Source organism: Nelumbo lutea, chromosome 1 (assembly GCF_056320005.1).
Source record: "Nelumbo lutea isolate HS-2025 chromosome 1, American lotus-T2T, whole genome shotgun sequence".
Lineage (NCBI taxonomy): Eukaryota > Viridiplantae > Streptophyta > Magnoliopsida > Proteales > Nelumbonaceae > Nelumbo > Nelumbo lutea.
Window position 1 is genome coordinate 89051604 of NC_142684.1, and position 13460 is coordinate 89065063.

At 39.5% G+C, this 13460-nt stretch overlaps 1 protein-coding gene across 3 annotated transcripts; it reads right to left on the reverse strand.

The window, feature by feature from the left end:
* Window positions 1-1311: 1311 nt before the first annotated feature.
* On the reverse strand, window positions 1312-6986 carry LOC148876010 (MLO-like protein 12). Of its 3 annotated transcripts, none has more exons than XM_088964842.1 (15): window positions 6555-6986; window positions 6377-6434; window positions 6014-6200; window positions 5620-5736; window positions 5130-5276; window positions 4579-4639; window positions 4416-4504; window positions 4034-4108; window positions 3263-3354; window positions 3123-3172; window positions 2971-3011; window positions 2701-2874; window positions 2197-2232; window positions 1993-2121; window positions 1312-1839 (listed from the first exon to the last, which is right to left on the reverse strand). In XM_088964842.1, exons 1-15 carry the CDS (start codon window positions 6631-6633, stop codon window positions 1402-1404), a joined length of 1773 nt encoding a protein of 590 aa, XP_088820968.1. In that variant the 5' UTR covers window positions 6634-6986; the 3' UTR covers window positions 1312-1401. The 3 variants fall into 3 exon arrangements, with proteins under 3 accessions (XP_088820968.1, XP_088820967.1, XP_088820970.1); XM_088964841.1 differs by having other exon boundaries at window positions 6014-6249; window positions 6555-6984; XM_088964844.1 differs by lacking the exon at window positions 5130-5276 and having other exon boundaries at window positions 6014-6249; window positions 6555-6984.
* Window positions 6987-13460: the final 6474 nt, after the last annotated feature.

Below are 13460 nucleotides of genomic sequence, written 5' to 3' on the forward strand. Positions count from 1 at the left end.
TAGTCATGTAGCGAGCTGGACCAAGCTGTAAGACAGAGGATTGGAGCTCCCGGGGCAGTTAACCCAGTGAGGTCACTCCGATGCTTAAGTTAGTTTTGTGTCGTGATTGAAAGCTAGAATCCGAGTGCTAGAGAGCTTGGATGCAAGTAATCGCGCGTACTTGGACCATGGAGGGGCTGATGCCTTTATATAGTTGAGTTATTGTGGGTTTCTTGGAACAGTTCCGAGATCTGCAACCTGAATGGACGAGATCCGTTTCCACTTTAGTCGAGGAGTAACGTATCAACCAATGAACTTCATTATCGCCGCCCGATTCGGATGGGGAGAAGATAAGGCTTGCCATTATACGGTATGATCCCACAATATTCGAAGTCTACTGGGAAGCTAATGAAATTTATTATGTGTCACTTCGGTTCCTGAGCCCCAAACTTGATTAGCTGCCAAAGTGGTGTTACGTCGAGGTGGCCTTATGCTGAAGTGACTTTATACTGAAGTGACTTTATGTAGAAGTGAGTTTACGCCGAGCTCCGCATACCGCTGACTGAGTTTCCCTTACTGAGTTGTCATCCTACATGTAGATCGCGTCCAAATGATTTTTATTTACTAGATTGTGCCAAATTAGATGGTGGTCCAGATCGTTCATATAATAGGATGCTTGAAAAACTGGGAGGAGGAGCCCCATCCGCATTTTATTCTTTTCAAAATTCAAATGCATGCATGTATTATCCTTTGCAAACCAACCCAAGTACCTAGCCACCCTCTGCATATGATTTTGATTTGTAAGAATGCTAGTAACAAGCTTGCTCTTTTCAACATCAGATTTCTTTCTTTCAGTAGATAGATACATGAAACCCTTACTTTTTAAAATTAATAATATATTGCTTTGTCTTCGCCTGCATCCTCCTATCTTTGAATGTGAAGGTATCATTGTTATTTGTTTCTCTATTTGCTCTTTCTAGTGCTATTAAATATAATTTCATCTTCAAAATAAAAAGTTTTTTGGGCTGTGTTTGGACTATCCAACCAACTACGTCTGTTTATGGCAGCCGCAGGCTAATTGCTCAGACAATTTCTAAAGGCATTGGAAAGTAGGTATCCGTGTTATTCCTTTCCTTGGATGAAACAAATATATATAATAATAAGATTGTAGGGTGTTGAATATATAAATTTCAGTCAACAAAAGCCTGTGAAAAAAAAAAAAAATCACTGTACTTCATTTCTAATAGGCATCGGAAAGTAGATATTGCTGTACTTGGTTACTTGACTTCATATACGTACAAATCCATGCTCCTACGTAGCTAGAATATATTGGAAGAACAATGGCATTTGTAGTTCGTGATGACTGATGAGTTTTCTTTTTCATTACAGGATGAAGATGAAGAATGTACAAAGGAGTATAAGTTAAGTTACTGTAACGTCAGATGAGGTATCATCTGGCACTGAAGTGAGTGGCTTCTCACTTTCCAGTCCTTTCCAAGAGGTTCCGAAGGAGATCTCACCATCAAAGGGTTCTCTCGCGATGGTTTTATTTTCGACCGTCTCCTCAATAATTTCAATGGTCGAAGAGTTCTCAACTCCAGGGGAAAGGAGATTCTTATGTTGCACTTGGTCTTCACTGAATTCTGGGCGAGGACTTGTGACAGAAGGGGAAGGTAGGTGTTCATATGGAGGACTAGGCTCTTGCACATCAGAAAATGAACTTTCTGTGACGTTAGTAGGATAGGGTTCCGATGAGATGGATATGTTCCTGGACAGACTTCGCCTTGCTTGGTTTTGCCAGTGTCTGAGACCCTTGGAGACGCTTTCAGTGAATACTGCTGCTTTGATGCTTGAACCCATCTATTCAATGGCAGGCAGGCAGAGGAGTTTGATCAGTAAAAGAAATCAATGTATTATATCACATATGCAGCTGCAGGAGAATGGCCATAGAGAGCTCAGACACACACTCCCGCGCTTTCTGGATTAATTAGAAGGATTTGGGTTTGGGTTTACCTGTGTGACAAGTGCATATAGCGGGAGGGTCACGTATCCACAGAGTAACTGAACAATAACGCCCATGGCAATCCTTATGGTGATGTCTTCTGTCTTCCGGTGGAAACAAGATCTTAAACCAAACTCGTACTGTTTTAGGCACTGTAGTCAGCCATTGGATCCAAAAAAATCTCTTAAGCTTTTTTACCAACCTCAGATACCTACCCATGTCCAAGTGAAGAATGCCAGTTGAAATGAGTTCTGCAACGAGGTCCGACAAGTTTGTTTAATTAGCATCTACTCGTATATCTACACAGCAGCTGTATGATATGGATGTGCAAAGAGGATGGGACTAATTTGGCTTTGATAAGCATTTCCAGTATCAAAAGACATGAGTAATTTATTATATTCCTTTCTGATTGTTAAGGTTGTTCATTCAGTGAAGACTGCAGATTGAAGGTAATTTTTTGCATTTATTTGTTCTCTTTTGTTTTGGATTGTTTGTACATTGTTTAATTTCCGAATTATGTATTTATTCCATACAGTATCTAGGTCCTCTTTCTCCATATATAGAAAGTATAACTAACACTGTAAATTTAAAATTACAGATAGATGCATGGCCAAATTACGTACAATGAATATTATTCATTATGATTATGTATCCTAACAAGGATTGATTGAGGTCAATTTCATCAGTTGCATTGCTACAGTAATGGCAGTGATATTTACCTGGAATAAGATGAAATGGATGAGATAGAGAAGCCATTGTGGTCGACCAAACCAGAAGAGGTCATCATTGGGCTTCACAAGAAAGGTCCCCTGAACCACGGTCGACTTGTTAGGACTCTCCAGATACATTTTGGTGATGATAACTTGTAACTTTGTCCCAATTACCAGAACCATCTGCAACAGAAAATTCACAGACAAACGATGGGAAGAAGTTATTCTTAGTGTCCGGCTTCTGTTATATAAAACCAAGAGTTGGGTTCACAACCTTACCATTAGAGGTACAAAGGGTAGCCAAAAATAGTTATAAAATTCTGCAAATATTAAAGGAGCTTTTGTGAGCAAGCAGAGTCATTTCTGACCAAGAAGATAAAGTAATATTGCCGTATTATTTCTAAAATTTTAATTGATAGAAAGTCTAATACCATGTGCACTGAAAAAGATGAAGAATATGGAGAAGATCCAGATCCAAAAGCTGCAATATAATAGACATGCAAGAAATTAGAGGACTCTGAAATCCAGTTCCACCCTCAGCAATCTCATATCACATGCAAGTGACTTTTACCTGATTCCCACCACCTTTTCAAAATCATGGTCGAAAGCTGTATTAAGGAATTTCCGGAAGTCGAAGTCACTGCCCTCAGCAATATTGTGGGCCTTAGTAATTCAACCAAGAAAAAACGAACTAGTTAATAGTCAGGAATGTGTCTGGATTTGGTTTTTATTGTAAACTATTTGATTCAGGCATTCCTTCAGTTCAAGACTAGACTGGGGTCTGCAACAGGACACTCACTCAGCATCTCATATTGAACACAATGTTTGGTTTTAGACTCCATCCACTTGGTACCACCATTAGTGGAACCTGTGTAAGGAATTTCAGGTTTAAACCATATCCATTCTAATATATAGACTCAGTCCAAGATTGACTGAGATGTACAGGCTTATGTGTCCTGGTCAAATGCTGATACTAGAAACTTTTATGGCCTTTGTCTTTCAAATGGAAAATGGTTGCTTAATAAACTTGCATTATTACTTCATTAGACAATAAACAACACAAAAAGCTTTCACTTAAGTTTGGCAATAGCTGTGTTCATGGGCTGGATTAGCCTGGCTAGTTAGCATGAGAAGACATATTTGGGCTTCATGTTGATATTACTTTAGCCCATTTCAGCGTTAGGACTTAGATTAAAGCCCAGGCCTGGTGGTTAGCTCAAGTTTTCAACTCAAGTTGTATATGGTCACTGATTAGAGGGAAATAGATAGGTTGGAGCAGTCATGAAGATTTGCTCAGTCTACGTGTACATCAGTAATTGACAGTTAGATGGGGTAGTCTTACCACAATAAACCCGTTACGGAGAGTGAAGTAATCCGCCTTAGTAACCGAGCCACTGAACTGCCTAAGGACACAAACCTAAAAAAAGGGGAAAAAAAACATAATAAAATTAATAGAGAAGATCCGAACCTCTTTGTTAATATGACTAAAGAGAATTTTTGGCTGTCATCTTGCTTGATAATGCACTTAAATGGCACTGAATGAAAGTCTAATTGGTTTCGCTTTTGTGATTTATTTTCTGTCGAGACAAAGCTCTTTCACATGCGATGCTTTACCACAGCAATCCCCTAGCACATAAGCACTTCCCAAAGGCTTATGCAAATGCACCAGAGCTAGCCCTAGTGTGAAAAAATGACTTAAGTCGCTGAGAATTTAAGGCACTTACGAGCCAAAGCATAAGAGGATTGTCACTCCAAAATTTTAGATGGCGTCGTCCGAATGAAGTGTCACGGGTGAGCCTGAACCTCCGTGGATCTATATTCACCATGAATCATTAGAAGAAGAAGAAGAGGAAGAAGAAGGAAAGACTTTTCAATATAGCAAGGTACCGTTAGCGATTTGATACTCAAGGGTCTTCGTCTCTTCTTCCCAGGCTTTCCATTTGCTCATCTGAATATAAAACAAAGGTGGGAAAAGGGTCACAAAAAAGAACCAGAAAAAACAAAACCCTTCTTTATTCATTGACTTGTTAAGCACCCTGCTGGCTTCTGCCTTATTTTCAGGAGTGTTAAATTGACATAGAAGCTGAGTTGACATGTGTTCATTAACGTATTGGGCGTGTCTTTGTCCCCCTTTTTTTTCTCTTCTCGGAGTAGGGGCTGTGGAAGCTTATATATAGTTCCATGAGTCAACTTTCATGTGGTTTGGCATTTGGGCCATCTATTGATGCATATAGGGCCGCTAGCTCCACTCTGGGGGAAAAGATACATGGAGAAGATAGTCTCAATCAGGAGAACCTGAACCTGATTAAGATTATCTGCTTTCTGGCCTGGGGTATGGGAAATAGAAAGGGTATAGGTGATGACTTGAACAAAATGTTCATATATTTGCAATCCAAATCGAACCAAAAGAGGGGTGTACGGTTATTAATTCTCATCACCTTGCCGATGACCCAGCAGTTGAGATGGTCACTCGGCGTCACTTCCTTAGTGAAGAGGCGGGATGGACCTCGTAGAACTGCAGGCTCTCCGTGGTCTAGCCAGTTGGCCTCATGTATACACCCTGCTCTGTAACCTCTGCTAACAGACTAACCCAAAACATTCAGATACCAAAAAGAATCACCTTAAAATCAAAATATTTCATTGAAATCTCTCTCTCTCTCTCTCTATTTTTTTTAGTAGAGGTCAATACGAAAAAATCATTTTAGAAGGTGCCAGTTATTGGCTCACTGGTAAAATCTGCACAGCTGATTGTAGCTGATGAGAACTGAGATAATTTCCCGTCTTCATCAGGGTTTGGGTTGTTCTGGGGCTACCCCTTTGTAGCCCATTTCCCTACTAGCACACAAATTAGTCATTTTGACATCACCCATGACGCAGATACGTACTAAAGATTCATTCCCTCAAGATTACTGAAAACATTGCATTTACCTTGGCCATTCCTAGAAACATGGTTAGAACACAGTATAGAACATGAAACACCGCCAACACAAAGATGAAGATGTGCAGTTGCTTGATACCTTCCTTTGATATTAGCGAAACCATTCCCTGCACCAATCATATCAATCAAAACAAATGCATGCTCAGCATCTCATCAATCCTCCAACCAGAAAAAAAGGTAAGTAGCTAGCTAGAATAAAATAAACTAAGTTTACTAAACTAAACAAACAGGTAGGTATCTTAGATTCGATGTTCTGTGTAATTTACTCTTCTATCTTCTCATGCCTTAATTAATAGCTTTTTTACTTCCTTCGGGGGAAACATATTACTAATTTTAGTTGAAAAATAATATTCATATTGATTCCAGTTGGGGATGGCTCCTCACCTTCGCCTTGCAGTTTTCATCTCCGCCTGTGATTTCACTTTGATGGCCAGTTGTAAGTGTTCCGTTGGAGCCCAGGATTTCAGTAGCGGAGGAAAAAGCAGGTTCATCATCATCGGTGTGGAAAGGGTCTTGGCAAGGAAGAAAGGAATTCCCCACAGCCTTGGTGACGCATATTTTTGATATGGGGCTTTCGGCAACGGTTAGAAGCAGTGACAATAAACCCAGAATCATCAATTCTACATTAACAGAAAATCAATTTATGTTTTTAGCCAATTACCAAAATATAGGTAGGTGGCCATGTCATACAAAGTACATACATATATATGTATCTGATCAGAGAGAGAGAGAGAGAGAGAGAGTCACCAGTCTTGATCTTCCCAAAAGCATGGCTTAGCGACTTTCTTTTCCTTCTTTTGAGAGCCTGAAATATTAAGTTGAGATCATTTACAGTGTATGACAGAAAACAAACATATATGATATATATCTTCATTAATTAGTACATACAAAAGACGCTTAGTTGTATGCATTGGCGTTAATATACCTTGGTGAGAAGGCGAATGGCACCCTCTATGAGGACAGAAAGGAGGGTGAGAGCCAAACAGACGATCGAAAGAGCCCATGTTGGTGTCTCCTCAAGGGAACGTTCCATGAAGATATTTCCTCTAGATCTCTCTTCTTGATTTTCTCTTTGTGATTATGTGTGTTCTGTAATAACAGGGGAAGCTAGCATTCTTTATATATACGTAGGAATGTTATTGTGAAAGGCCGGATGGATTTGTTTAACACGTCACCTTCTCTGACCCTTTGGCACTTCACCAGCACAACCTCCATCGGTTGAAGAAGCTGGAAATTAAGAAAATATACCAAGTATTTAGCCATCTTACCCACTACTCAATGTTCATGAAGTGGAGCAACATTAACCATTTTGACAGGGAGAGGCTTTGCAAACTGACCAATCTCAACTCTCGATCAATCCATTAAAATTAAAATTGATAATATGTTTATATAATATATAGTTTTATATATTTTTTTCTAAAGAGACCGTACGTGTTGGGTCAAGCTAATATTACTGATCATTACGTGTAGATTGAACCCTCAAGATAAGTGATCAGAAGTGACAACTTGAACCCTCTGGTGTTGATACTCTGAATTTTGATGAAGAGAGGAAATTAAGGCTGTTCAATTCCTCAATACCTAAGCTGGCTGCAATAACCATGCTCGCATGCAGAATTAAAGCCCCCAACACAGCCTATGAATTATCACTTGACAGTATATTCAACAAAGTTAAATTGCTCAGAAAATAATAACTTCATGTAGATATATAGTTCGTACTGGTTTGCGTAATAAAGATTCAAAATGTCAAACCTAGCTAGCTAATGGAGAGAAAAAGAAGGAATAGAAAAAGTCAATATCCCTATCAATATGTAATGCAACTTATGTGTGGGCAGCGAAGTATTATCAATTGATTAAATTAATAAAGACTATAGTTTGGAATCTAACCATCAATAAAACATGTAATTGGTGGCCTATTTAATTAAATTACTCTTATTTATTGTCGTAACCAAATTTGATGTTGGTAGAGATGATTATTTAATTTATTAGTATAGTTTTCTCAAGCAAGACTAATGGAGGCCGGGTTTATGAAACAGACAAGTGAGTAGTGGATTTAGATTTATTTTAAAGGGAAAATGAATGGATGACTTTGGCCAATGGTTAGCCTATTCATCACGGCTCCATTGAGTCCTCTCTCACCGCTCACCGCTCACCGCTCACCGGGGGAGAAAAAAAACAAGAGACTTACGCTAGACGGGGAGAAGAGAAAGCCACGACGGGCCCACCCCCATGTGTGAGACATGTTAAGTCAATGCCTGTACGGTTCCATTCGAATCTGTACTTGCTCTTATTTATGTCGCCAAAAGGTTTTAGTTGCTTGTTTATTCAGGATACACATCATCAATATATGTGAATTTCTCTCTCTCTTTATATATATCAATTTCAGTCATGTTTCAGATAACCATTTGAATGGGTGGCTACAAACCATTTGGACTGAGATATCATTCTATTTTAGTGTTTGATGCAGATGTTTAATTATATCGTTTACAGTTGATTCAATGTTTGAAGACTACAGAAGTTGAAGACGATTGTTTCTTGAAAGTTGAAACAACATTTACTAGTTATTACCGCCATACGAATGCATTAAACACCACACAGTAGAGGTGTCAATGGATCGGTTTTGGGTTGGATCTGTCTAAATTAGAATCAATTTAGATAGAGTAGATGGACCAATATCAATAAGAATATAGGCTCCAATAGATCGATCTTGGGTTGGAATCAATCTAAATTAAAACCAATTTGAACAGATACACAGTTCAGACATTGTATGGGACTGGTCCAAAATATTCATTGCATTGGATTGGACATGATCCATCTGCAATGGAGTCATATTTGATCAAATCGGATTAAAGCAAATCCAGTCCAATTAACACCCCTAAAACAACTAACAGTGTTATTAAAACAATACTAATTAAAGATTATTTAAAAAAAAATAACGAACACACCAAGCCACATATAATAAAATTAATAAGGTAAAATACAATAAACCCCCCTGAAATATCTAACAATCATAAAAATATCTCGTATAGTTTCAAATTAGCAAAACCCTCACTTCAATTTTTGAGAAGTTACGAAATTACCCCTAAACGTCATTTAATCAATTTGTAAAATATCATACCCTTAATCGAACAACTTATGCCTTTTATTCTCTTTGACAGAACAGACGAACACAAACAACGGCACTATTACTCGGAAGGACAAATGTTTTTGATTGTTTCTGAGGTTTTTTGGTGGCACACCCCCCCCCCCCCCAAGGATCATATATCAATTATCTTTTTAACTACTGTTATTATTCGACCTGCCTTGGAGTTCTGTTTGTTTGAGATTAGTTACATAGAAAGAGGTAGAAAGGTGGAAGAAAGAGAGAAAGAGAAAAGGAGAAAAGTCTGGTTCGAACTAGAAGTCAAAAAACCTTCCTCCCATTCGGCCAGACATGTGCTTTTATTATTAAAAATAGTGGAAAAGACATATGTGCCTTATTTAAGTAAGGAGCATTGGTTCTAACATAACATTACAAAGCAACAACCTTAATATAAGTATAAAGACAAAAATACCCCTACACTAACACTCCTCCTCAAGCTGGTCAGTATATATCATACAATCCCAGCTTGTTGCATATGTAGTCCACTCTTCCCCGACTCAACCCTTTTATAAATAAGTCTGTCCACTGGTTTCCTATATTGACGTATGTAGTGTCTAGCACTCCATTTAGCACTTTCTTCCTCACAAAATGACAGTCAACCTCAATGTGCTTGGTTCTTTCATGAAATACCGGATTAGAAAAAATATGAATTGCAGCCTGATTGTCACAATAGAGCTTTATTTGATTATTGATGTTGTACCCTACATCCTGTAGAAGGTTCCTTAGCCACACTAATTCACAAGCAGTATGTGCCATAGCTCTATATTCTGCTTCTACACTACTTCTTGCCACGACTGTCTGCTTCTTACTTTTCCATGTCACCAGGTTACCCCCTGGAAAAGTGCAATAGCCTGTGGTAGACCGCCTATCAGACACAAAATCGATCCAGTCAACATCAGAATACCCTTCTATTTTAAGTTTTCCACCACTTTTGTATATCAAACCACGACCCGGGGCTCCTTTTAAATACCTCACAATTCTCAGAACTGCATTCCAATGAGGAACCAAAGGTTTCTGCATGAATTGACTTACCACATTAACCGCAAATGAAATGTCTGGCCGAGTAAATGTTAGGTATTTCAATTTACCTACAAGTCGCCGATATTTGCTAGGGTCTTCAAGCACTTCACCCATATCACTGCTTAACCTAGTATTTGTTTCCATAGGTGTTTTAGTTAGTTTAGCACCCAACAAGCCAGTTTCTTCCAACAAACCAAGCATATATTTCCTCTAGCACAAATTAATACCATACTTAGATCTTGCTATCTCTATCCCCAAGAAATATTTCAGTTTACCAAGATCATTTTCTGAAAATGATCCTGTAGATAAGTCTTCAACTTGTCAATGCCCATGTTATCATTCCCGGTAATAACAATATTATCTACATACACCACCAACAACATTTTTCCTCCCGGAGAGTCATGGTTGAATACGAAATGATAAACTTGGCACTGTTTCATACTAAACTTCCTTACCACCTCACTGAACCTACCAAACCATGCTTGAGGAGACTGTTTAAGTCTATATATAGTTTTCTTTAATCTACATACCTTACCATCCTCCCCTTGAGCAAAAGCCCTGGAGGTTGCTCCATGTAGACCTCTTCAAGTAAGTCACCATGGAAAAAGGCATTCTTGATATCAAACTGATATAGCGACCAATCATACATAGCGGAAAGAGAGATCACAACATGAATTGACCCTATCTTAGCAACTGGTGAGAATGTCTCTGTGTAGTCAATACCATAGGTTTGGGAGTACTCTTTTGCAACTAATCGTGCTTTCAAGCGTTCAACACTACCATCAGGGAAATACTTAACTGTATAAACCCATCTACAACCGACAGCTTGCTTCTTAGGAGGAAGAATGGTGAGGTCCCAAGTATGATTATGATGAAGGGATAAAAGTTCTTCTTCCATCGCACGACACCACCTTAGAGAGGCAAGGCCTTCCTGGACATCCTTGGGGACAACAACTGATGATAACAAAGTGACAAACTGGCGATGGAGTAAGTGAAACATGATGAGAAATAGGACAAAGGGTGCAAGTGCATTTACCTTTCTGCAAGGCAATGGAAATATCCATATCAGATGCTGGGTTCGAGTCTAGAGTCGAATCTGTCGACGGTGATGTAGTCGGAGGAGTAGTAGCTGGTACATGTGGCCGATGTGTATACACTTGACGGATAGGTGGGTGTTCAGCAGGTGGTGGCATTGGAGGCAAGGACTTGGTCACGACTGGAACAAGAGGAAGAGGATTGGCAACTAGAAGGGGAAGAGGAGGAGGTGATGAGGAGGAAGAAGCATCACTAGACCCCAAAAAGAAAGGAGTAGACTCAAGGAAGGTGACATCAGCACACACAAAGGGCCATCGAGAACTAGGATGGTAACACTTATACCTTTCTGGGTCTGAGAATAGCCAAGGAAGATGCACTTAAGAGAACGGGCGTCGAACTTGTTGTTCCCGGGGCCCAGATTATGGACGAAGCAGACACACCCAAATACACGAGGAGAAAGAGGAAACGAAGACAAGGTGGGAAACAAGATCGTAAATGGAGAATGACCATCAAGGATGGACGTGGGCATCCAATTAATCAGAAAGAAAGAGGTAAGAATCGCATCACTCCAAAAGGGTTTGGGAACATTCATGTGATGCATGAGGGATCGTGCTGTTTCCAAGAAATGGCGGTTCTTTCTCTCAGCCACCCATTTTGTTGTGGGGTGTAGGTACATGAGGTCTGATGTATAATGCCATGTTGATCTAAGTATTCTTGAAACGATGAAGATAAATATTCACGACCATTATTAGAACGAAAAATTTTAATGTGAATACCAAATTGATTACGAATCTCAACATAAAATTAATGAAAGATGGTAAACAATTCACTTCTTTCTTTCATTAGGTAGAACCACGTCATCCTTGAAAAATCATCTACAAAAATGATAAAATATCTATATCCATTACACGACATCACTTTATAAGGACCCCAAACATCGGAGTGAATCAAAGAAAAATGACTCAATACAAGGTTATCAACCCTAGAACTAAATGGAACATGATAGTGTTTCCCAAACTGACACGACTCACAGTCCAAAACAGAAAGTTGACTCAAAGACAGAACCAAAGACTTCAAAACTTTCAGTGATGAATGACCAAATCGACAGTGCCACTGGAGTGGAAAAAGAGATGACTGGAGAGATGTTGAAGTTCTTCCACCAGCGTCAAGGTAATGCAGTCCAACCAGGTTTATGCCCTCCACTAATTTTCATCCCCGTCTTGATATCCTGAAAAACACACATAGAAGGATAAAAGGTAATGGAACAATTAAGTGACTTGGTCAGCTTATTAATAGATATAAGATTAAAAGGCAATTTAGGAGCATACAAAACTGAGGATAAGGATATAGGGTCTATGTCAACAATACCAACACCACAAATTGAGGATGTGAAACCATTAGCAAGGGTGACAGATTGTGATGTTGAACAATGAGAGAGGGAAGAAAACACACCTGGAGTTCCAGTCATGTGATCAGAGGCTCCAGTGTCAATGATCCAGGGATTGGGTGTGGATGCCAAACAATCCATACTTGAGTGTGCAAAAATAGCTGTGTTCTGCTGTGACGTGGACTGGATAAACCTCTCATACTCATCACGGGGAACACTCACCATCTCCTTTAGGGGACCATCTGTGGGTGTAGGAGGTATCTGATCAGATGGACGATTCTCCTGTATAAAATTGGAACTAGTGTCACTAGTCACGGCATGATTGACCTAGGTTGAGGGTGGACCATGTAGATCATAGCAATAGTTAATGTCCATCCATCACAATGAGTACACCTCCTTGGACTCGAGCCACGTCCTCTACCACGAGCTCCCCTTGAATCTCTACCTCCAGTACGACCATCACCATGGTTATAAGTAGGCCCACCACCGCCACTTCAGCCATACACCGGACCACTACTACCACCATGGCCAGACTGAGCTCCCCGAGCTCCACCTCTAGCACCATGGCCTCTCGACACAACAAAGGTTGATCTATCTGAGATATTAGGGTTATCAGTAGATCCAATAGAAATGCTCCGAAGTCGAGCAAATACCTCTTCTAAAGAAGGGAGAGCTGACCCTCCTAGTATTTGAGCCCGTGTTTATATTCAGATTTTAGTCCCACAAAAAATCGAGTCACATCAAACTGTTCTCTCTGTTGTTGCTGAATTTTGACATTAGAAGTGAGAGGGTGATAAACATTCAACTCATTACGGATGTTTCTCACATTGGCATAGTACTCCTTAAGATTTTGATTGCCCTGTTGTAGATTAAAGTATTCCTAATACAACTGATACACTCTGGTGTATTGTTCTGACCTAAATACAATTTTTAGCATGGTCCCACACATCTTTGGCAATGTCAAGAAACATGAAATTTATACTAATCTTGGGTTTCATACTATTCTATAACCATGTGATAATCTGTGCATCCTCTTGCTCTCAGTCTTCATACTCGTGAGAGTTAGTGGAGGGTTTCTCCTCTCTTATGTGTTTTACCTTCTTCTTTGCCTTCAGAAAGACTTCGACAGATTTAGCCCAAGGCACATAATTCTCTCCATTCAGTTTAATGGAGGTCATTTGAACGTTCAGGTAGTTAGTAGGCACCATCACATTAGGTTTACTATCACTGTTATCTCCCATTCTGTTATC

Coding starts and splice junctions, on each gene's coding strand:
- LOC148876010 (XM_088964841.1), bottom strand. CDS start 6,662: ATGGAACGTTCCCTTGAGGAGACACCAACATGGGCTCTTTCGATCGTC. Junction 4,505..4,578: donor TGAGTATCAAATCGCTAACG/GTACCTTGCTAT, acceptor TGGTGAATATAG/ATCCACGGAGGTTCAGGCTC. Junction 1,840..1,992: donor TATATGCACTTGTCACACAG/GTAAACCCAAAC, acceptor GCCATTGAATAG/ATGGGTTCAAGCATCAAAGC.